We start from the raw sequence: 21,196 nt of genomic DNA, 5'->3' as shown, positions 1-21,196 counted from the left end.
TCGGTTGCCTTTGTAAGCTGTACCTGTAAACACAAGGTTAGTAAACTTTATATCAGCATTAATGATATTGATTTCAGTTGATTTGCATTATGCATATGTAGCAGCTGTTTGTTTATGTCTTGTGAAATGACTTTCCTTGTATTGTTAAAAATTTGGCATTTTGTCAGATGTTTGCAAAATGAAATTGAACCAAATGTTGATGTTGACCTTGATGCTTCTGACGAAGAAGAATATGAATATTAAATATCAATCGTAATTTGGATCTTCATTGAGTAATGACATTTTGAGACTTGAGTATTTTCATTTTTGCAAATTATGAATATATATATATATATAGTTTTCCATACCCGTACGGGTACCCAAGGGAAAAATTTGCCATACCATCATACCAGGTTCCAATTCCCATACCCAAACCAGCGACTTAGCTTCAATGGAGGATGTCATCAGTTAATCATATTTTAGCCATTCTGCTTGTGTAACCTTTGACCTTAATGAACGTTACAAACCAACAGCTACAGAGTCATCAACAAGGAAGTCAGATGCTATTGAGACATTTAAAGTAGCTATAAGAGTTTCAAATACATCATTCCTTTCCAGGCTTTAGAAGTAAACAACCCAAAAATTCTAGTAACAGGTCAGCATCGATTAAATTATCTTTTCAAAATAAAGCTCCAGGGGTTAGATTCTTATTCAGGAGCTTAGTTACACATGTAGCAATGTGAAAGCCTTCTACAAGTGCGTGCCAAAGGATCTATATGATGCACACATCTGAACTAGCATCATAATTGAATAGGGGATGATAGGTGAGGAGCCCTGTGATCCCCATTTGTCAGTCTCAAGATTCTTTTAAGACGGGATGTTGGCATGGTTAAGACTCCACCTCGGGTTGGCTGTTAAGGCAAGGTTCACAAAGCTAATGTTAAGTTCTTTATGTGGAATTTGTGGTAGAAAGTAAACCTGGTCATGCTTTTTGCAAATGCCTTTCTCCCAAGCCTTTTTAGCCTTAACTTCTATGATGAACCCTTGCTGGTTCAATTCTTCAATCTGCTGTAATTTAATATTTTTTCTGTGTTTTTTATTATTAGAGATGGTCTTTCAGAATTAGACAAAAGTTGCAGAAGGGGTTTCTTTAATTTTCAATACATATTGAAAGAATACATGAAATTAATCAGCTGAAACAAGAAATTGGGGAATTTAAAAGCATATACGTAGGTCCTTAGCCAATTTATTGAAATTAAAATATTCAAACCAGCAACTGACAAAGTTCTGATTTTTTTTCTGAAAACAATTCAGATATGTTCTTATTTAATAATAAGATGCCCAAACAGTAAGGAAGATGGCGCCAATAAGTGAGCAAGCTGTGTGTTTGGGAAAGAAACTTCCAAACCACAGAAAATTACCAACAATAACAGCAAATAGAAAACCTACAACAAATCTGCCTTGTAAGAAGCCAAATCTTGCCCCAATTTGATTCAATTTGACTTCTGAATGAAGCCAACCAAGCTGCAACAATTCGATTGATCTTTCACAATCTCAAAGCTACTGAATTTTGAAGAATGCATGCTCTTCAAAACAGGTCCAAACCCTAGCCACCATAGCCAAGTGCTTAGAAGAAATGTCAAATGCTCAATATCCAATTGATGAGGTCTAATTTCATCTTGGCCCCTAAATACCCAAATGGTGCGATTTTAGCTTTTAGGGTTTTAAAAATAATAACTTGCTTTTAGGGTTCCCCACTTAACCCAAAAAGGGACGCCCAACTTAGGAGACATAAAATTTTCACTTAAATAAATTTTAGTGATGCACTTTATGATTTTATTTTAATATTTCATTAAAACATTGATTGCCTGCGACAACCATTTAAAAATTCATATCTCCCTCATTATCGCTCAGAAACTGGGGCCACAGTTCGACATGCCAGTGAAAATAGGACCATGTCCATTTTTAGCAATTTTTCCCTAAAAAATAGGAAACCCTCATGATTTCAAAAACTGATGAAATGAAGACCAGAACTGAACTCAACACTGAACTAGACCACATAGACTGACCACTCCTCAAGATACTGCATCATTGACCCCCTTATCCATACCCTATCAGCCTACAAGGGTCCAAAAATAAGCTAACTCCTCAAACTCTGATGCTCACGAAAACGGGGACATTACAATCCGCCCTCCCTGAGATTGCTTGTCCTCAAGCAATCTCTACTGCGAAGCAACTTCACTCTACCAGAGGTCCAAAAGATGAACTGTAAAATGTCTCACACATCTCCAACCGACTCCTGTAGCACCAACATAAACACCACTGTGCAAGGACAAAAACATGCCAACTATCCAACCCCTGTGCATAAGAATAGTGCATCAAAAACAAAACATATTCAAGAAGGCCAAGGATGAACCGGTATACTCTCAGCACACTAAACATGCTACAATGCTCAACTGTAAACCCTGTATGGAATCTCGATGTACCCAAAGAATCCCAAACTCTATACTCAATGCTCGGTTGAATGCTAGGATCCCAAATCACTCTGTAGAGTACTCCCTCCAAACCATGTGGCATCAACATGATACCATTGTATAGTGCAACTAAGTCAACCCCAACAGAAGGAAGAAGCAATCCACCAGCTAGAACAATCCTTGGATCCCATAACCAATATTGAAGTCTGCCATGAGAAACACTCCCAGACCTTCGCTGCTCAAATTTGATCTCAACTTCACCATGCCAGAAATGGTGAAGCCAACCAATGGGACCCATCCAAACCGTAGTGCCAACCTTGTCAACACCCAAGTCCCAATGCAAACAATACACACATCCATCTACTCTGTGGAGATAGGAATAACTGAGAGTACCCACAACACAACAACAATCTCCACCCTTCACTGAATTGTCCTGGATGTGCTGAATCCCCCCATAGGTGTTGAATAACATGTAATCTCCCCTCTTATGTTGCTGATATGAAACCAAACAGCACCCTCAAAACTGCAAGACCGACCTGAGGGGATGCTAAGGATACCAACAGGTACATAGGATGATATAATATCATCCCCATACTGCTCTCGCATGACGAGGAAATGATCTAACTCTTTCCCAGCCTCACGTGTAGCAATGACATTAGTGGCTGATCCACTAAGTGTGTATTCAACGTGGTCACACATCTCTAAGGCTTGAGCATTTAATGGCCTCTCAACCAAAGATAACTCATGGGTCTCAAGATGCAATTTATGTGTACCAATAAAATTTTCTAAATCATACCTCTTCTCTTGTTCACACATAATTGCATATTCTTCATGCTTGCTTACCTCAAGAAGCTCCTCCTTTGTATGCTCAACTTTAATATGCTCTTCCCTTGGAAGAATTAGAGATCTAAGGTGTGACTCCCCTGTTGAGACATGGACCAGCTAAGACTCAAACCTAGGACATTCCATACGATACTGGAGTGCTCTACCACTGAGCTATTGGCCCCTCTTGAACCAGTCCATCGTCGGTCCAGGTGTGGCTTATTTCCAACACCAACACCCCCCCTTAAGCCACACCTCTCGTGTGCTTGGGGCTCCTAGCCTGGACCTGGCTCTGATACCATGTTGAGACATGGACCAGCTAGGACTTGAACCTAGGACCTTCCATACGTTGTTGGAGTGCTCTACCACTGAGCTACTGGCCCCTCTTGGATCAGTCCATCGTCGGTCCGGGTGTGGCTTATTTCCAACACCAACATCCCATTGCTTCTTTGCTTGATCTAGCTGGCTGCAACGTTCTTCAATTTCTTGCAAACGCTGTTTCGCTTGGGCAGCCAATAACCTTGCCTTTTTAGCTCTTTGCAACCATCCATCACACATGACGTGTGTCTTGTTCACCTCTTCCAAGGTCTAATATACAAAAACAAACTTGCTGTGACTTGAATTTTTAACACCCAAATCTTGAGTGTCATTGCTAGGAGTCTTCATACAACCTTCTTCCACACGTGGAATGGCTATTATGTATTACCTCATGATAGTGCAAAGAATTGTGACTGCTGCTACAAAAATCAGAACTGTTAGAGCTTGTATCCTTTGCACATTCCTCATCTTTGACACTTCCAACTCGCGTGCCAACATTGGTAGATCCTTCCGCAACATTTTCGTTATTTACTAACACAAATACAACATGATTATGTGCTGATGTGTGTTTTATGCACATAACATTTCAGAATAAAATACCAAGGTAATTTACCCTCTCTTGAACAAAATCACCTCAGATGCTAAGAATGAGATCAACTAAAATGATTCTAAGGTTTCTACATGTCAGGTCTTGACGAGTGGGTAACTCAATGGTCGATGTGAATTGTTGTGTTCACTTGAGGACTTACGCAAATGTTTGGATTATCATGAATGATGCAAAATAGGTGTGCTGACAACTTAAGATTTATCAATATGGCTCTGGATTTACTTCTTGCTAAAAAATGGGCAAAAGGAATAGGGTTCAAGAAATCTATTCTAAGCCTAAGAATGTAGGAAATGATGAACAGATCTAGTGGAATCAAACTAGGCAAGGTCTCACAAACAGGGATTGACACAAGCTTAGTGCAATCGTCTAAGGTATACTTAAAGATTTTCAGGCTATCACCATCAAACGTTGACACCATCCAAGTTGATGCTTGTCAAGGGACGCGTAATAGTTGAAGTTAAGCTTACTCAATTTCCAGTTGACCACACAAAGCGCACTTACCAGTGGCAAGAGGTTAGTGATATGGACTAAGGAATCTACACAAATATACTTAACAAATCTTTCACTCAATTTAACATACATGAAAATAAATTCTAATCTAACTTGGAGGAATTGAGAACTATGAATGCAAAGACAACACTTGAAGAGCAAAATCACCAACAATTGAACAATGATTATGATTCAAATCGCTGCAGCATATACCAACAATTCTACAAAAACTCTCTTACAAATGAGAGACGAGGCATATATAGAGTCTCTTACAAAATGGATGGCCCAGATTGATACAAGATCAACGGCCGAGATCATGCCAACAAAACCCTAGAATTGCCCTACTTAGGGTTTACATAAAAAATGGCGCCACCTACATATGGCCCAATGAAAAGATACCTAGTCATCAAATAAGGAATCTTCTAGAAGATTCCTCCCTACATCTCTCTCTCCTAGCATATTCCAAGAATCTAGCCAATACTGAATCTAACTCCTCCATGGAAATGCTAGGCAAGGTATCCTGATGTAAATCAATCACATGCAGTGAATCCGAGCAAGCATCCAAAGTGTTCTCCCAATCTGGCATGAGCTTTGCGAACTATGAACATGAATCAACAAAGAGACCAAGTCGTCTATCTGACTCTTCTTCAAAGAGTCCAACTGGCAAAAATACATAAATTTCATCTTGTCTCTTAATTCGGTTAAGTGTAAACCACTAGCATCACTAACATCAACACCCAATAATTCCTCAATTGAGGTCTTCATCTAAATGTCCTGAATCAATCCCTCCATCTCCATACAGCTCGATTGGGTGCTCTCATAAGTTGATTTCTTCACGGCTAATGCACAATACTAGCCATGGAAATCATATATGTCTCCACTGTGCACAATGTTCTCGTTGACCAAGGTGGAATTAGGAATCTTCTTCAAAGCCTAGAGGCGTGGAATAGTCTTCTCTTGAATAGGCTGGAATTCTTCCCAAACTCCCTCCAAATACTGGATTCTAAACACAAGCCCTGTTGTCCTATCATATGTATGGACAAACTGAGTAAGGAAATCATTTGCCTGCTTTCTTGTACTCTCAATCCACTTTTCCACCTCCAAGAGTGTATCTCGCTGCCTCATAGTGTGAATGTATTCCATGGTCAATTGCAATAGGGGAAATAAAGGTGGGATTTTCATGCCTTATCCCTGCAATATACTCTCTAAGTTTGATATTCTCTTCTCTGTACCTTTCTTTCTTCGCAATCTCTCTATCTAACCTTGCATCGATTGCCTTGAGGTTTTCACCAACCTCCTGAAATTTTTGCTTTCTGGATGTACGACCAAGGGCAACTGAAGTGATCTAGAAATCCATAGGAGTAGCAATGTTCACTGTCACACCTGCAATAGGAACAAAAATCTGTGCAATCTACGTTCCTGTCTCATCTCTAGCTATGTGTGACAAAATCTCCGCTCTCTTGGGCTCTTTCTCCTTAGCACTCATAGCTAGGTAGTCATCAATAGGCTGTACCTCTATCATCTTCTTACTTTTCTCCATACTTCTCATCAGCCAATCAAGAATAGCGGCCATCTCCATACCATCATTGAGACGCATTTCCCGATCAAGTCCTCTCAATGCCGAGATAACATCATCATCATCATCATCATATCATCAGGATTATTCCTGGTCAAATCTTATATCTCATTTCCCAAACTAACTTCCAAAAGGACAGTAGGGGATCCCAGCTAATCATCATTCTCATTTGGAGGTGCAAATGTCGATGTGGCATGTAACTCCTGAGTATTCTTTGGTAGTATCACTGTGTTGGAACATTGTTGAGTCTCCTTGTTCTGTTCTATTACTTCGATCACTTTGATTGATGAGACACTGAGAGGTGGTCAAGGAGTGATAGGTGGAGGAATGATAGTCTTATGTTTCTTCTTCACCTCCTCAATCTTCTTCCCTCTGGCCTTGACTTCTCCTGGCGTGTTCTTCCTTCTCTTGGGAGCTTGACTCTCTTCGTCTAAATGAACCCTGACATCATTGATAGACCTTTGATCATCCTCGGAAGCAGACTCTTCCGACTTCATCCTTTCGTAAGTGAAGGGAACATCCATATCAACTAACTTATTCATCTGTATATCTACCCATGCATGGGAGAAATTCAAGACCTCTCTCATCAATACATTCAGGGCAATCTCTTCTGACTCTGACCAATTTGGCAATAAGTTTGCCTTCTTCATTTCACTCTCATACTGTGGATGCGTGTGATCTTTGTCATCTAACACTTGATCAGGAATGAGGAAAAGTCCACACTTCCTCATGAAATCCACTAACATTTTGGACCACATTCGTCTCTTCACTGTTTGCTCATCCATCAGGTTGGCCCAATAATCTTCTATGTCAACTTTGTAGATGAACTTCTCTCCCTTGATCCTTCCTACTTTCTTATTTGGATAAAATCTTTCTCTTTTCTTATATGTAGCAAATCGATAGAATGCAAGCTCCTCACTCGCAGTGCCAACGACTATGGTAGACTGGCAAACCTTTGACGTCTTCCCAACTGAAATAAGGAATGTCATGCATGCCCTATGCTTCTCTCTTTGAATGACATTGAACTCTAGAAGTTGTCTTACCACTTTCAACAAGATCATTCTGTCGGTCGGATACCTTGGAAGTCTGTAGGGTTTAGATTGAAACCCATGAATCCTGAGGTACATGTGAAAGTGGGAAACTGAATATACCACGATCCATGTTTCTCTATTAACTCTATTGCCTCCTTGGACAATCTTATGTGGATTCCGTCTTGCAGCATCTATGTGATGTACATAGTGAATGCATCATTCACTCTCTTATAGTCTTCAATTCTATACATGCTCTGGGGGTAGCACTCATGACTCCTGAATTGTTCATGCCCATTCCCGACTTCACCTTTGCATATCAATCCTTTGTATGAAACAAACCGTGCAAGCAGGTATACCAGGTAAGAAGTCATGGCGAATGACTTGGACCGCTCTACATTCCTCAGCTGAAAGTCCAGATTGTCACTTATAATCTTAGACCAATTTACCAATGTCCCTCTAAGACAATCCTGGATGAAGTAGAACATCCATCCATCCATCAAATATTGCTCCCTACGGCATCCCCATTATGCTGTTGAGTAGGAATATTAAGTTGCTATACTTCTCTTTGAAGTCTATGCACATGAGTGTCTTGGGAGCCTTGGAATGATGAGACCTAGGTTCAATCATCCACTCTTTGTTTATCATATTCTTGCATGCACCCATCTTCTTCGTGTATCTTTCTGTATATTCATCCTTGGTCACATCCTTCATATCTGTTCTGTGTGGAATTCCGAACACCTCAGCAATAGCATCCTTAGCAAGGTAGGCAATAACGACGCCCATAAGAGTTTTGATCATTCGCGTGAACGGATCATAACACCGTGCACACTCCAGGATAAGCTCACTGCACTGTATGGACTGTGGAAATCCAGCGGCATGAAAAATACCACTCTTCATAATGTTCGCATATGCTGAGGAAGGAACCTGATTTTTGACTCCAAACATCCGTTGTCACATCTGGTCCAAGTCTAGGAAATGCATGTTTGTATCTGTGATCTCCTTCCATCTGGATGAAATCTTGAGCTTTGGATAGAATCCACTCTCTAGTATCTTCAGTAGTTCTTTCCTTTCCTTAAATCCGGACTTCGAAATTGCACCTATACGAAGCTTGAAGTTAGACTTAGAAAAATAAATAATGTTCTTGATAAAATTCCTGACTTTCTAAATATTTTAGCTAATTAGAGCGTAAAGTCACGAGAATAGTCCATACACTTTGTAGATTTTGACAATTAGATTCAAAGTGTGACAACGCTAGGGCATGGAAATCCTCTATAAAATTCATTAATACCTCCTTATGCTTAGAAATTATGCAGACTAAAGTGCAAAGAGTATACCGGATCAACGATGACTAAGGAAAGGTGTGAAAGGTTGTGTTTTCACACAAAGGTATGTCTGAGGACACCTTCCGCAGTCATAAATCTGAAGACAACCTACAACTAATAAATTAAATTCAAAAAACATGTTGCAATCCTTCAAAATATGCACAAACTCGATAAAAATCAGTTTTGATGATGAAAACAATCATATCCAGGAATGTAAGTGTGGTTGGTAAAAAATAAATTTCTAAGGACAAGTCTGAAAATTAATTACTTCATACTTACCAGCACCTTGCCAAGTAGTGAAAAATCCCTGAAAATGATAGAAAATAACTAAGGAATCAGCTCCAAGCAAAATCGCCAAAGTAGTTAGGTGGCTGGAAATGAAGATTTCTGAAAACAGCTGCCTACAATGGAGTTTTCAGACCTGCAACAGCAATGACATGGTTTGAAAAATGCACTAGAACTCCACAAAACGCCTCCAAATGCAAATCGCCTAAGTTGGAATTGATTGGGCAATGAAAATTAAAGTCTGAAAATTAAGCGTGCAGCCAACAATGGAGGTCTGGATCTGAAGCAAACCTTAGATCTGAAGCAAATGGCAGCAAGGGGGAGGCAAAAATGACATCAAGCATGCAAGGAATCCACCAAAGATAGCTCCCAGCACTTGCAAAATAAAAATCGAACTTTCCCAATTATAGCGCCATTTTTTGAAATTCTGAAAATGTATTCAATGCAACTCAAATCTGCAACAATGGAGGTCTGGAACAGCAAGCAGCAATGGAGGAAAAATATCGCCAAACTCTCAAACACTAAAAATCGCCACCTTTCACCAAAAATCGCCAAACTTGGGAAAATCAATAAATCTGAAAATGGTCTTTCAATGGCAACAAGGGAATGGATAGCCAAGCTGGAAAAAATGGAGGAAAGAAATCTCGATCCAACACTTCACTTCAGTACTTAAACAAAATTCGCCAATAAGGGAGAAAAATCGTCTTTCATGGAGACACCTGGCAGACTTAAATAATAAAATATTGCTGGAAACTCCTCTCTTATACTTGCTTTTGCCTCTTACTTTCACCACACAAGCAATGTGGGATAAAACACTTGCTTATATACTTGTTTGGTAAAACCAACTTGCTTCTAGAAGGGTAAAAACCTTAAATGCTTATTGCAAGTTATTTAATTTTTTGCTTTTAAAATTTTAAATAATCGCTAATCATCATTTAAAGGCAATTAAATGGGGCTCACTTATTCAATATTTCAATTTTAAATAAAAATTGAGCCTCCAGGAGAAAATCGACTTGGGTTGGGATTAAAAAATCCCATTAAAATCACTTAAAAAGTCAAAATAATCCCCACAAGGGAAAATTGATCTTAGCTTGGATAAAAATCCATGCAAAATTTCATCAAAATGCATACAAAACAGGCCAAGGGAAAATTGATGGCAGTCTGGACAAGGAATCCACACTCCAAATTCACTTCATTTGCAAAAAACACTCCCTGGTGGAAATTCGACCTCAGTTTGGATGAAAATCCGGACTCAAAACTCATTAAAATGCTCTCAGTGGAAAATCGACTTGGGTATGGACTAAGAGTCTGCAAAAAAATGCGCATTAACTTGTCACAAAACAGCCTGGTGGAAAATCGACCCAAGCATAGAATCATCCTTAACATTGTCCGCACTATAGTTCGCACTCCTGGTGGAAAATCGATGGTAGTCAGGAAAAATCCTGACACTTAGACAAATTTTAGCACTTCCAAGGGAAAATCGTTCCAAACATGGACAAACAGTAGTGGAAAATCATAGCCAGTATGGATTTCAGGGGAAACCCATATGTAGTGTGTATTTTGAGTGGGGAAAAGGGTGGGTTGTCTGGAATATGAGGGGGAAAAACACCTCTAGCATGGAATTTGACCTTCTAACCCTTGGAATATGGATTTCCCTTAGGAATTTGGCATTTTAACCACTCAAAATCACTTAGAAACTTTAAAATTAGACTGGACTTAAGCAAATTTTCCAAAAAAAAATGAGCGAAACGCTAGGAAATTATTGGGATAAAGTGCGAAATCAATTTAAATAATACCTAAGAGCGAGAAAACAACTCCAAAAGGTCTGGGAATACCTTAGCACTTTAAAATTACCGATGCACGTGTTTAAAAACACGTTAACACTAAAGAAGGTCAACACTTAGACAAAATTTAGGATCATTAAAATATCAACGTTAGCAACTTGATCCTAACACCTCAAAAACCCTAGACGGCACTAGGCATGATCAAAACTCCGAGACTCGAGCACGGGAAACACAAAATTGCCCACTAAGCAGCCAAAACCCTAACCTAACAACACAAAAAGCAAGAAAAGAGGGGGTCCCCGTTAGCAATGGGGCGATGTGTGAAAAGGTCACAACATTATGCTCAATAGTTTGGCTACAGTTGCAAAAATCAGAATTATTGTCATACCTTTGTGTCATGTTTTCAACATCTCCAAAGGCTTCCTCCTTCCCTAATGCATCTTTTGTATTGGTAAAATCCTAAGATACTGGTTCTTGACATTTTAGGCTGGGTCCGAGTCTGAGTCTTGGTTTTTGCCCGGTCCTGGTCCTCCCCGAGTTCTCCCTGGGTTCCACCCGGGTCCTGCCCAGGTGGATGGTTCTTTGTGGGTCCATCCACCTGGGCAGGACCCGAGTGGAACCTAGGGAGAACCTAGGAAAAACACAGGCCCGTGGGTTCCCAAAAATGGGGCCCACGGGTCATAAAAACACAAAAACCAATTAAAAAATACTTTTTTAAATATTTTTTTAACATGTAAACCCATGTCTCTCTAATCTTTTCCAATATGCTTCACCAGTCTACTCTAAATTTTGTTCTTATCCTCTACATAAGGCTGCTCATATATTATCTCGTTCTATCACACCAAGCTGTTCTAGACTGTTGCAGATCTTCTTTTATTTATATCCTTATTTTGTTCATCCTTCTGTCCTAATGCTATTCTTATTCATCTCTGTCGTGCTCTAACTTAGGATCTTTTTTCGTGGTTGAATGATGTTGTATTATATTATTCTCTGTGATATCTATGTTTATAACTGTTGTGATATATCATTGCAGCAGTCCAATTGTATATTTCATTTTTGTATGGATTGTATCATTGTAATAATCAATAATGGTAGTGATAGTTTATAAATTATATAATTATATTTTATAATTTTGATGTTTGAACATATATATGTGTGTGTGTGTGTGTGTGTGTGTGTGTGTGTGTGTGTGTGTGTACGGACGAACCTGTACCCAAGAAAAAGAATTTTTTGCCAAATCCGCAAATCCGAACCCGAACCGGTAACTTAGGTAAAAATCATTTGCATTAGCATGTGTTTTCCTTTCTTTTGCAAACAAAGGATCCAATATCTCTAGATGTTGTAGAAGTCTTGTTAGATTCTTATCATAGTTCTGAAAAGCCTTCATGAGCTCTAGCATGAGATCCTGTATAGACTTCATTTTACCCATACTAAAACAATGCAAGAGTGTTGGTCATTCAAATGTCAACCGTGTGAGCTCAGTGATTCCCAATGGAATCTCTACAAATTGATCCTAGTTTCCCTGTAAATCGAATCTCCTGCGGATATTAAACCTGTGATGCCCAAACTATTGGTGATGCATATGAAATCCCCTAACCCTCGAAGATGGTAGGATCAAAGCTCTGATACCAATGTGATGAACCCTTGCTGGTTCAATTCTTCAATCTGCTGTAATTTAATATTTTTTCTGTGTTTTTTATTATTGTAAATGATATTCAATTCTCAATTCAATATGCAATTTATATTCTAGTTTATCTTCTCTTTTATCTATGTATTATCTATTATATATGATAAGTTTGATTATCTTCTTTTATATTGCAGGTGAGAGGAGCATTTATTAATTTCGATGTCCTTCTCACAAATGCCGATTGGTATGTATATGCAAGTGGGGAGGATCAAGCAATGCCTTGACCGGTCATGTCTAAATGACCGATCAAGACATTACTTGATCGCACCCTTTGACTCATCGTTACAATTACCAACCAGTGTATACTTTAATTAACAGCCCGATATTAATCGGTGTATACTTAACATGCTACCCGATACCAATCAGTGTTTGCTTAATTAATCATCCGATACCAATCGGTGTATGCTTAAGTTGCCACCCGATAACAATTGGTTAATCCCGATAACCATTGTTTCATTGTTTAATATATTGACCGATATAAATCGGAATAGGTTGGCCCGATAATAATCGGTGATCTCAGTTATAATGTAAACCGATTTAATCGGTATTCTATGCTATGATATGATTATCGATAGTTTAAGCATTGATCGAACTAAGTAGATTGAACATATACAAAGAAGAATGATCATCAAATGAAGGAACAATAGCTTGAAGTTTTTCCTCATAGTTTAACGATAGGATAAATGATTGAATGAGAGACTTCATATATCTTTCATTCAATCATTTATCTTACCGAAGCTATAATGTATTCACAATTATTAGAGATGGTCTTTCAGAATTAGACAGAAGTCGCAGAAGGGGTTTCTTTAATTTTCAATACATATTGAAAGAATACATGAAATTAATCAGCTGAAACAAGAAATTGGGGAATTTAGAAGCATACCCGTAGGTCCTTAGCCAATTTATTGAAATTAAAAGATTCAAACCAGCAACTTACAAAGTTCTGATTTTTATTCTGAAAACAATTCAGATCTGCTTTTATTTAATAATAAGACGCCCAAACAGTAAGAAGATGGCGCCAATAAGTGAGCAAGCTATGTGTTTGGGAAAGAAACTTCCAAACCACAGAAAATTATCAACAATAACAGCAAATAGAAAACCTACAACAAATCTGCCTTGTAAGAAGCCAAATTTGCGCCAATTTGATTCAATATGACTTTTGAATGACGCCAACCAAGCTGTAACAATTCGATTGATCTTTCACAATCTCAAAGCTATTGAATTCTAAAGAATGCACGCTCTCCAAAACAGGTCCAAACCCTAGCCGCCATAGCCAAGTGCTTAGAAGAAATGTCAAATGCTCAATATCCAATTAATGAGGTCTAATTTCATCTTGGCCGCCTAAACACCCAAATGGTGCGATTTTAGCTTTTAGGGTTTTATTGCTTTTAGGGTTCCCCACTTAACCCAAAAAGGGACGCCCAACTTAGGAGACATAAAATTTTCACTTAAATAAATTTAAGTGATGCACTTTATGATTTTATTTTAATATTTCATTAAAACATTAATTGCCTGCGAGAACCACTTAAAAATTCATATCTCCCTCATTATCGCTCGGAAATTGAATCCGTTAGAAGCTGGGGCCATATTTCACCATGCCAATGAACATAGGACCATGTCCATTTTTAGCAGTTTTTCCCTAAAAAATAGGAAACCCTCATATGTTGTCAGAAACTGATGAAACGAAGACCAAAACTGAACTCTAACACTGAACTAGAACAAATAGACTGACCACCAAAACTGAACTCTAACACTGAACTAGAACAAATAGACTGACCACTCCTCAAGATACTGCATCGCTGACCCCCTTATCCATACCATGTTAGCCTACAAGGGTCCAAAAATAGGCTAACTCCTCAAACTCTGATGCTCACAAAAACGGGGATATTACAACTTCAGGCAAAGTTTTATTATGTATTTATTGCCTCCCCTTTGACTTGGCAGGTGCCACTCCTTGAAGACAAGTCAATGATAAGGGAAAGCTACAACTTCCACAGTTAGGCTGACTCTTGATTGGATTCTTGAAGAAGTCAAGGTCCAAGGCCACATTTCATGTGGACCCATCACCTATCAGTTTAGGTGATCCATGGAATTTAAACAAGAGCTCAGCTTGTAAGAAGTTGAATTCCAACGTATATATAAATATGTTAGTCACTGCTTATTGTAGCTGAGGATCATATGTCTTAGGACAAGAGTTTCGTTGTAACCCTACTATTAGATTTAATATTTTTTTCTGTTCCATAAAGTAGTACAAGATGCATTTCTTTTGTGCTCTGCCTTTAGTCACTTTCAAAATCTAAGATGTTTTCATGTTAGAACTTTAGTAATTCTCTTTTATACTAGACTTATTTTCTGAGTATTATCAGCCTCGTTGGTTATTTGTGGACATCGATATTTTTCTTTCTTTCTTCTTGTTAAAAATATTACAATAATGATAACTATAAGGTGACGATAAAGACATTGATAGAAAGGTAATACTCATAGTAACACGGTTAAAGAGACAGTGCTACGTGCTCTTGACTTTGACCTTTTAGAACTTAGAAAGTGAGTCTATTGTTGCAAAAGAAACATCTCATAGAAATGGAAAACTGAATCTACTGTGACAAAAGAAGCAACAAGCAATAGAAGAAATTTTATAGATACCATATCATCAATATGCCATTATATGATTTGTTACCTTATTTGCCTTTTTCTCTTAATTTAATACTTTTATGTTTTTTGTAGTAATGAACTTATTAGTCATGGTTGAAATTGGAGAACCAGCAGAAACCACAAAGTATACAAAGAAATTGGCATTCTCTCTTTGGGCACAAAGATCTCTCAAATCACTTGTTTCGTCCATATTGTATGGAAGTTTTTTATAACTTTTGCAGGTATCAACCAATCCTCCAGAACTACAGGCTGGACTTGGCAAAATCTAGAGAGAACTTAAGATTCCTTCTCTTGTATTGGTAGATGGGCAATTGCCAAACTTGTGACTGATAGCTACAAATTGTGAGGTGCTTCATAAGTACTGTCCATGATAGAAATACAGACCTTTACCAGATTTGATAATTTCCATCCTGTCATGAATGCGACTCCAATTTTTACAATATTCTTCTCAGATAATACCTATGGTCTATAATAGATGTTTTGTTAAGTTCTCCACAACTAGCAGTTTCCAAAATCATTTCTCTACCTTAGATACACCTGCTTTTTCAACAATTGAAATGAAATAGAGGATTGTCTCCATTGTCACAACATTTGCTTCTCATGAATGTATTGTAGGAAATTCTTTAGCCTTTGTTCTATAGCATTTTTGGCTCCTACTTAAAGAGCAAAAATCTGCAGAACAACAGTTATCGCAGTTTCAGAATTTGCTTCCACTAATAGCATCTTGATAACCTTATATGGCTGCAGTGTTATAGAGGGATACAGAAACATATCATCTGCATGATACGTCACATACGCCATCTTTTGGTTAACTAAGAACCTTTTGTCATAAAAGATTCTACTCAAACTGAGTTTGCTACAAGGGAAAAGGTGAAGCTTTACTCTGGAAACAAACATACAATTTCATGGCAAATTTCCATTACAGGCTCAACACAATCTTGCTGTAAATGCAGCAAAAAGAACTGTTGAAACAAGAAAGTGCACCCCACAAGTGAAATTCAAGAAAAAAAATATGGTGCCTACGCTTTCTTTAAAGAGGTCATGGCTGGCATATACTGGAGGTTGCTCACAGCCTTTTATATTGTTCTTTCAGGAATCTCTTTCCCAAGGCCTTTACCAGCAATAACAACTGTAAGAGGATGATAGGCCCCAGAATTTGAGCAAATTTTCAGGTGCATCTTTCATTTTTGGTCTGTGTTTATGGTTTTGTTTTTTGGCGTCAAATTTATGAAGGCACAAATCTTTGGCAACAAACCATTCTCAACCTTGCTGATGGTCTCAACAAATTCTTCAAGTTCCACTCACTAGTTTATTTGATCTTCTTTGTAAACTTATTGAGGAAAGGAGAGGCCTTGAGGAAGTCCTCAGCATATGATAGCTGTAACATTTATGTATTCATCTAAAATAGGCAACAGATTTACTACTTCCCTTTGGAAAATATCTCTCACTGCCAATATATCTCCAACAATGCTAAGAACATGGTTTCAATACCACCATTCTAAGTCCAATCAGAAATCTGGAAACGTTATTGAATAATCCCTACAGAAAAACATAGATGTCTTGAAACGATACAAGGAAATGAGTGCTAATGGCTTAATTTCTTGCAACACAAAAGTAATTTCGATAACCATGGGTTGATTTCACTGTAAATGTCCAATCTACTTGAAAAGACGACAGTATTATGGTGGTAGCAGCAGATTTGCCTATAACCACAGCAAGATTGGTAGTGGCATCTGTAAGAATCAGCTTAATAATAATAATCTACACACTAATTAACTTAAATGATAATAATTTCAGTAACATAAGCCCCTTGTAACTGGAATATATCAAGGTTAGGAAACTTTCCTGTGAAGGTGTGAAGACTAGCTCAAGCCCAAAATATATACAATAACTGTATGGACGCTGCATTGGCCACCAAGGAATTCCCCACAAACTATTACACAAGAGGAGTCCCAGACACGCCCAAATTACTACCTGATAGCCAATTATAGCTAATCTATCAACTTAGATCATTCATTTCTTTTACCGAAAAGTAAACTTTACAGAAAAACTACATTAACTAACAGAAAAGTACAACTGGCTGAAATAAATGTTAACAAACATAAATGATTAATAAAAAACATATATTTTCTTAAGTAATATTGAAGCAGATCATATTAATAAAATTCATAAACAAATGGTAGTAAGTCAAAAATATCCATACTATTTAAAGCATGTATTATGTTATAAAAATTATCAATTGATAAGTTCTTGACTATCTGTCAGAAAGAAATCTTCCAACGTCTGTAATAGCAAAAGCCCAGCAAAATATATTGTTAACTCTCTCATTCTCCATGAACTAGATAGAATTTCTTCATTTTTTCCTCCTTTTATTTTAGGGTAAATAATCGATACCTTATTTCTATCCGGCTCTGCATTGCTCAACTGCAATACATATCCAAATTTTGACAAACGTTAATCCTTTAGTATTAAACAAGTGCTTAAGTTAACTATAATTGTTATGGAAATGGTGGAAACCAGAGAGTATTAAATGTTTGAAGTACCTAGAGCACCCCAATAAATTTCAGAAATGCTTCCAAAACTGCTATATAATTTTACCACTGTAATAAATTAAAGAGAATCAGAGATTATTTGATACAAATAATGAATAAGTTCACATCACAATCAGAGTATTATATGGATAATATCTTTGCAGGGAAACAACTATTTTCTGGTGCATAATCCATAATTTCCACAATAGAAAACTAAGAACCGAAACTAACTTTGGAAAGGATTATTGCAATCACAAAATCACTATTCTGTTACATAATCTTACATTTGATTACAATGGAGATTATGTACAAGCAAATAAGCTACAGCAAATGGTTTGTTTATTCAGCTATCAATGGCAGATTCTATTTGTACATGAATAGGTACAGAACATCACTATTTGTATAAAGATCCTGCCAAAACTAATTGTTACAATCATATGAGAACAAGCAAAACCGAAAAACACAAAAAAGACATAAATTTTCTTGCAAATGAGGGACAATAGACCTTCAGTTTGGAAAAGATTTTCTGCGGGTCATGGAGCTTGGCCCTTCAAACAATTCATTGATGTAAGCCTCTATATCTTCTGGTCCATATTTGATGTATTTTTCTGAATGTCTGCCATTTTCCAGGTAATGTTGAAACCGGCCTAAAAATGCACGATAAGCTGGAATAACCATCTCTGCAATAGAAATTCGTAACTCAGTTTGAAGTTGTTCATCTCCAATAATCCATGCTGACTGTGTCTTATGAATTTCTTCAAATAAAGCATTAAAGTTCTTGAATCTCTCTTTCAGCACAGGTCTAGAGACACCACTGGAGAAGTTTCCACTGACGTGAATGCCTTCATCTTTCAAACAAGAAAGAATCTTTCCCCAAGCAACTCTCTGATAGCCTTTATGATACTGACGGACATTAGATGAATGCTTACGAACCCAATCATCACCCAATAAACTGTGGATTTCTGAATTTTTAACTTTTTGCACAATATAACGTCCATTGTTCATGAGAAAAACATAGCTCAGAGCTGGATCCCTATAAAGCCTTGACTTTGCATCTAAATTGTTTTCTAAGAGGTCCATAATTGCAATTGTCTGGATGGATAATGGGGACAGGTCATCCCTGTTGGTTATGCCCCTTTCAGAAGAAAAATCATCAGAGCTGTCCAAAGGGCTGTCCGCTGATCCTGCAACTTTAGACATGTCAGGTTCTTTGAAAACCTGCTCAAGTGTTGCTCTGTAATCACATGCAAGCCTCATGTAATTCATGACATACCGGGTGAGAGGATGAATGGCTCCTCCAGGTACAGGACTCTTGGCTACTTCCCCCCGGATTGCAGTTTCAAGCTCCACAAATGTTCCCCGGGCTGCTTCCCCCAACAGCATCCAAACTGCAAAAGCTTCTGACCTCACTGCCGAACAAATTTCACCAGAAAATACAGAGTTTATTTCAGGTATAAGATCCCTCAATGTCTCGTACATATCCAAAATTTTGAAGAGCTTTTCGGGAGCCCTCCGACTGATTGCCACGGCCTCACCAAAACTGAGAAGTTCAAACATTGTTCCCTTAGCAAGCTCCCCGAAGCATGTCTCCGAAACAGAAGGAAGAACAGCAAAAATCCTTTCACAGAGCTTCCGCTCGCTTGCAAAGAAAACATTCACTGACACCTTCAGCGTCTGCATCCACTTCGAGATCTCAATCTCAAGCAGCTCCCACTGAATCTTCTGAACCTCCTCGATACTCATCTTCTCGAACCCCAACCTAAAAACACTCTCCTCCAAAAACACCTTCCTAATTATCGTATATTCCTGGCGGCATTCTGTCATGTACCCTGCTCTCTCCATGCGTACCACAATTTCCCCCAACAGACTCACTACCTCAGCAGGCAGCAAGTCGATGGTAAAATTCAGATCGCTGACAGGCTGCGCAACAGGCACGTTCTCCTCATCCTCTTCCTTCTCCTTTTCCTCCTTTTCTTTCACCTTGTCCTCCTCCTCCTCTTTCTCATCAGAATTCCACGAAGCCCTGTCATCATAATTTGACCTGAAGGAAGGTCCAGACTTGGAATCATAGAGCCAATCGGGATCCACACTCTCACTATGCTTCTCCAAAAGCGCCTTAAACCCCTCCTCAAGATGCGCCATAGCCTGATGTAAAATATTCTCCGCCCGTTGCAAAGATGTCAAATCCTTACCCTCCTCCGGCATCTCCAACAACCCGTCAACCAAATTCTGCACATCATCAATCGCCTTCATATACAAATCCACCTCCTTCGTCTCCTCACTCCAAATCAAACCCTCGCCCTCCCATTTCTTCACGATCCTCTCCTCCAGACACCCTAACACTTCCTCCACATTCTCAGGCACCACAAAACCCTCATTCTTCCGATAATTCTTAGAACTTCTCATGCAGGAAAACGGACTGTCTAGCTTCGAAAAGATTCGATCCATGTCGTCCGTTATGGCATACACTTCACCAACTTTTCCATCCCCCTCAGCCATGGCGTACCGTATAAGTAATCTTAGCTTATGCTAATTTTAACTACCGTGTCTACCCCGTTTTAGATAAAGATTCATCTTCCATGAACTATTTTCCAATTAGTTAGGGTTTACAAAACATCCAGGAAGCTCCGTGTCTTCCACAACACGAGAATTATTATAGGCAGAAGAATTTCCGAAAATCAAACCACACCTAATCATCAATTATCATCTAAGCCTCTTTCCTATTTTCCATTTTTGGACAAACTTCAATAGATTCACAAGTATTTATGTACCTTTCTTTCAGAGATCATGTGCAGCGTAGACGATTCAAACCCTCGTTGTTCGCCGGCCTCGTTTTCAGTATCCGCTTATGGAAGAAAGATTCAGTGGGATTTTCGCATTTTGACCAAACGTTGATCCTTTTCTTTTCTTGTACCAACACTTTTTTTTTCATTAGCTGGTAATTTTTTCCGAAATAAACGTAGTAATTTGAGATTTGTTCTTCAGGTTAAGTTCAAATCGATTGAACAGAATTTTACGTAAATTGACAGACTCGGAGTTTTGCTGCGCTAATTTCGAATCACGTTAACTAACCGAATTTGCATGGCACGACTAATACGACGTCTTAAAGTAATATTTTTCGTTTTATGTTGCCTTTTTGCTTTGAAGTACTTAAAAATATATTTTAAAAGGAAACTTGCATATTAAGCAATGTTTTCTATGTTTTTGTTGTTGATGAGATGAGTATATTTATGTTATTTATTTTTGTATTTATTTTGGTGGAATGTTTTAATGGAATAAGTGGCATACATTAATGTATTGGATTTGATTCATGGCTAGATCCATATCTTTCTTTCTTTAGATGAATTTCATAAATTTGTCATCTATTCATTATTATTTCACTTTTTTCGTACTTTCATACATTGATTTCCTCCCTTAAAATAATGGTTTAGGCTTAAGGTTCATTTCCAAGTGACTTGGGATTAACCTAGTTCAATCTTAAATTGCATTGAAATGAATTTGAAATTGAAATCATCGTATTCAAATTCAATTTTCTTACCTGATTCTATTAGTCATTATGAGTCAATTTAATAGGCTTGTATGTGACTTGTTGTTAGCTTGTTGTATTTAAAAACATTCTATATGCTCTTAATTTCATAT

At 38.0% G+C, this 21,196-nt stretch overlaps 1 protein-coding gene across 4 annotated transcripts; it reads right to left on the bottom strand.

The window, feature by feature from the left end:
- Positions 1-6: 6 nt before the first annotated feature.
- On the bottom strand, positions 7-20,493 carry LOC131045469 (exocyst complex component EXO70B1). Of its 4 annotated transcripts, XR_009105813.1 has the most exons (3): positions 18,063-20,493; positions 17,570-17,626; positions 17,303-17,450 (listed from the first exon to the last, which is right to left on the bottom strand). XR_009105813.1 is itself a non-coding variant. In XM_057979053.1 (2 exons), exon 1 carries the CDS (start codon positions 20,054-20,056, stop codon positions 18,065-18,067), a length of 1,992 nt encoding a protein of 663 aa, XP_057835036.1. In that variant the 5' UTR covers positions 20,057-20,493; the 3' UTR covers positions 7-23; positions 18,063-18,064. The 4 variants fall into 4 exon arrangements, 3 of the variants coding, with proteins under 3 accessions (XP_057835036.1, XP_057835037.1, XP_057835035.1); XM_057979053.1 differs by lacking the exons at positions 17,303-17,450; positions 17,570-17,626 and adding an exon at positions 7-23; XM_057979054.2 differs by lacking the exons at positions 17,303-17,450; positions 17,570-17,626 and adding an exon at positions 16,983-17,000.
- Positions 20,494-21,196: the final 703 nt, after the last annotated feature.

This window comes from Cryptomeria japonica, chromosome 7 (assembly GCF_030272615.1).
Source record: "Cryptomeria japonica chromosome 7, Sugi_1.0, whole genome shotgun sequence".
NCBI classification, from domain to species: domain Eukaryota; kingdom Viridiplantae; phylum Streptophyta; class Pinopsida; order Cupressales; family Cupressaceae; genus Cryptomeria; species Cryptomeria japonica.
Note: the sequence above shows the minus strand (reverse complement) of the source record. Positions and strands in the feature narration are given on the sequence as shown.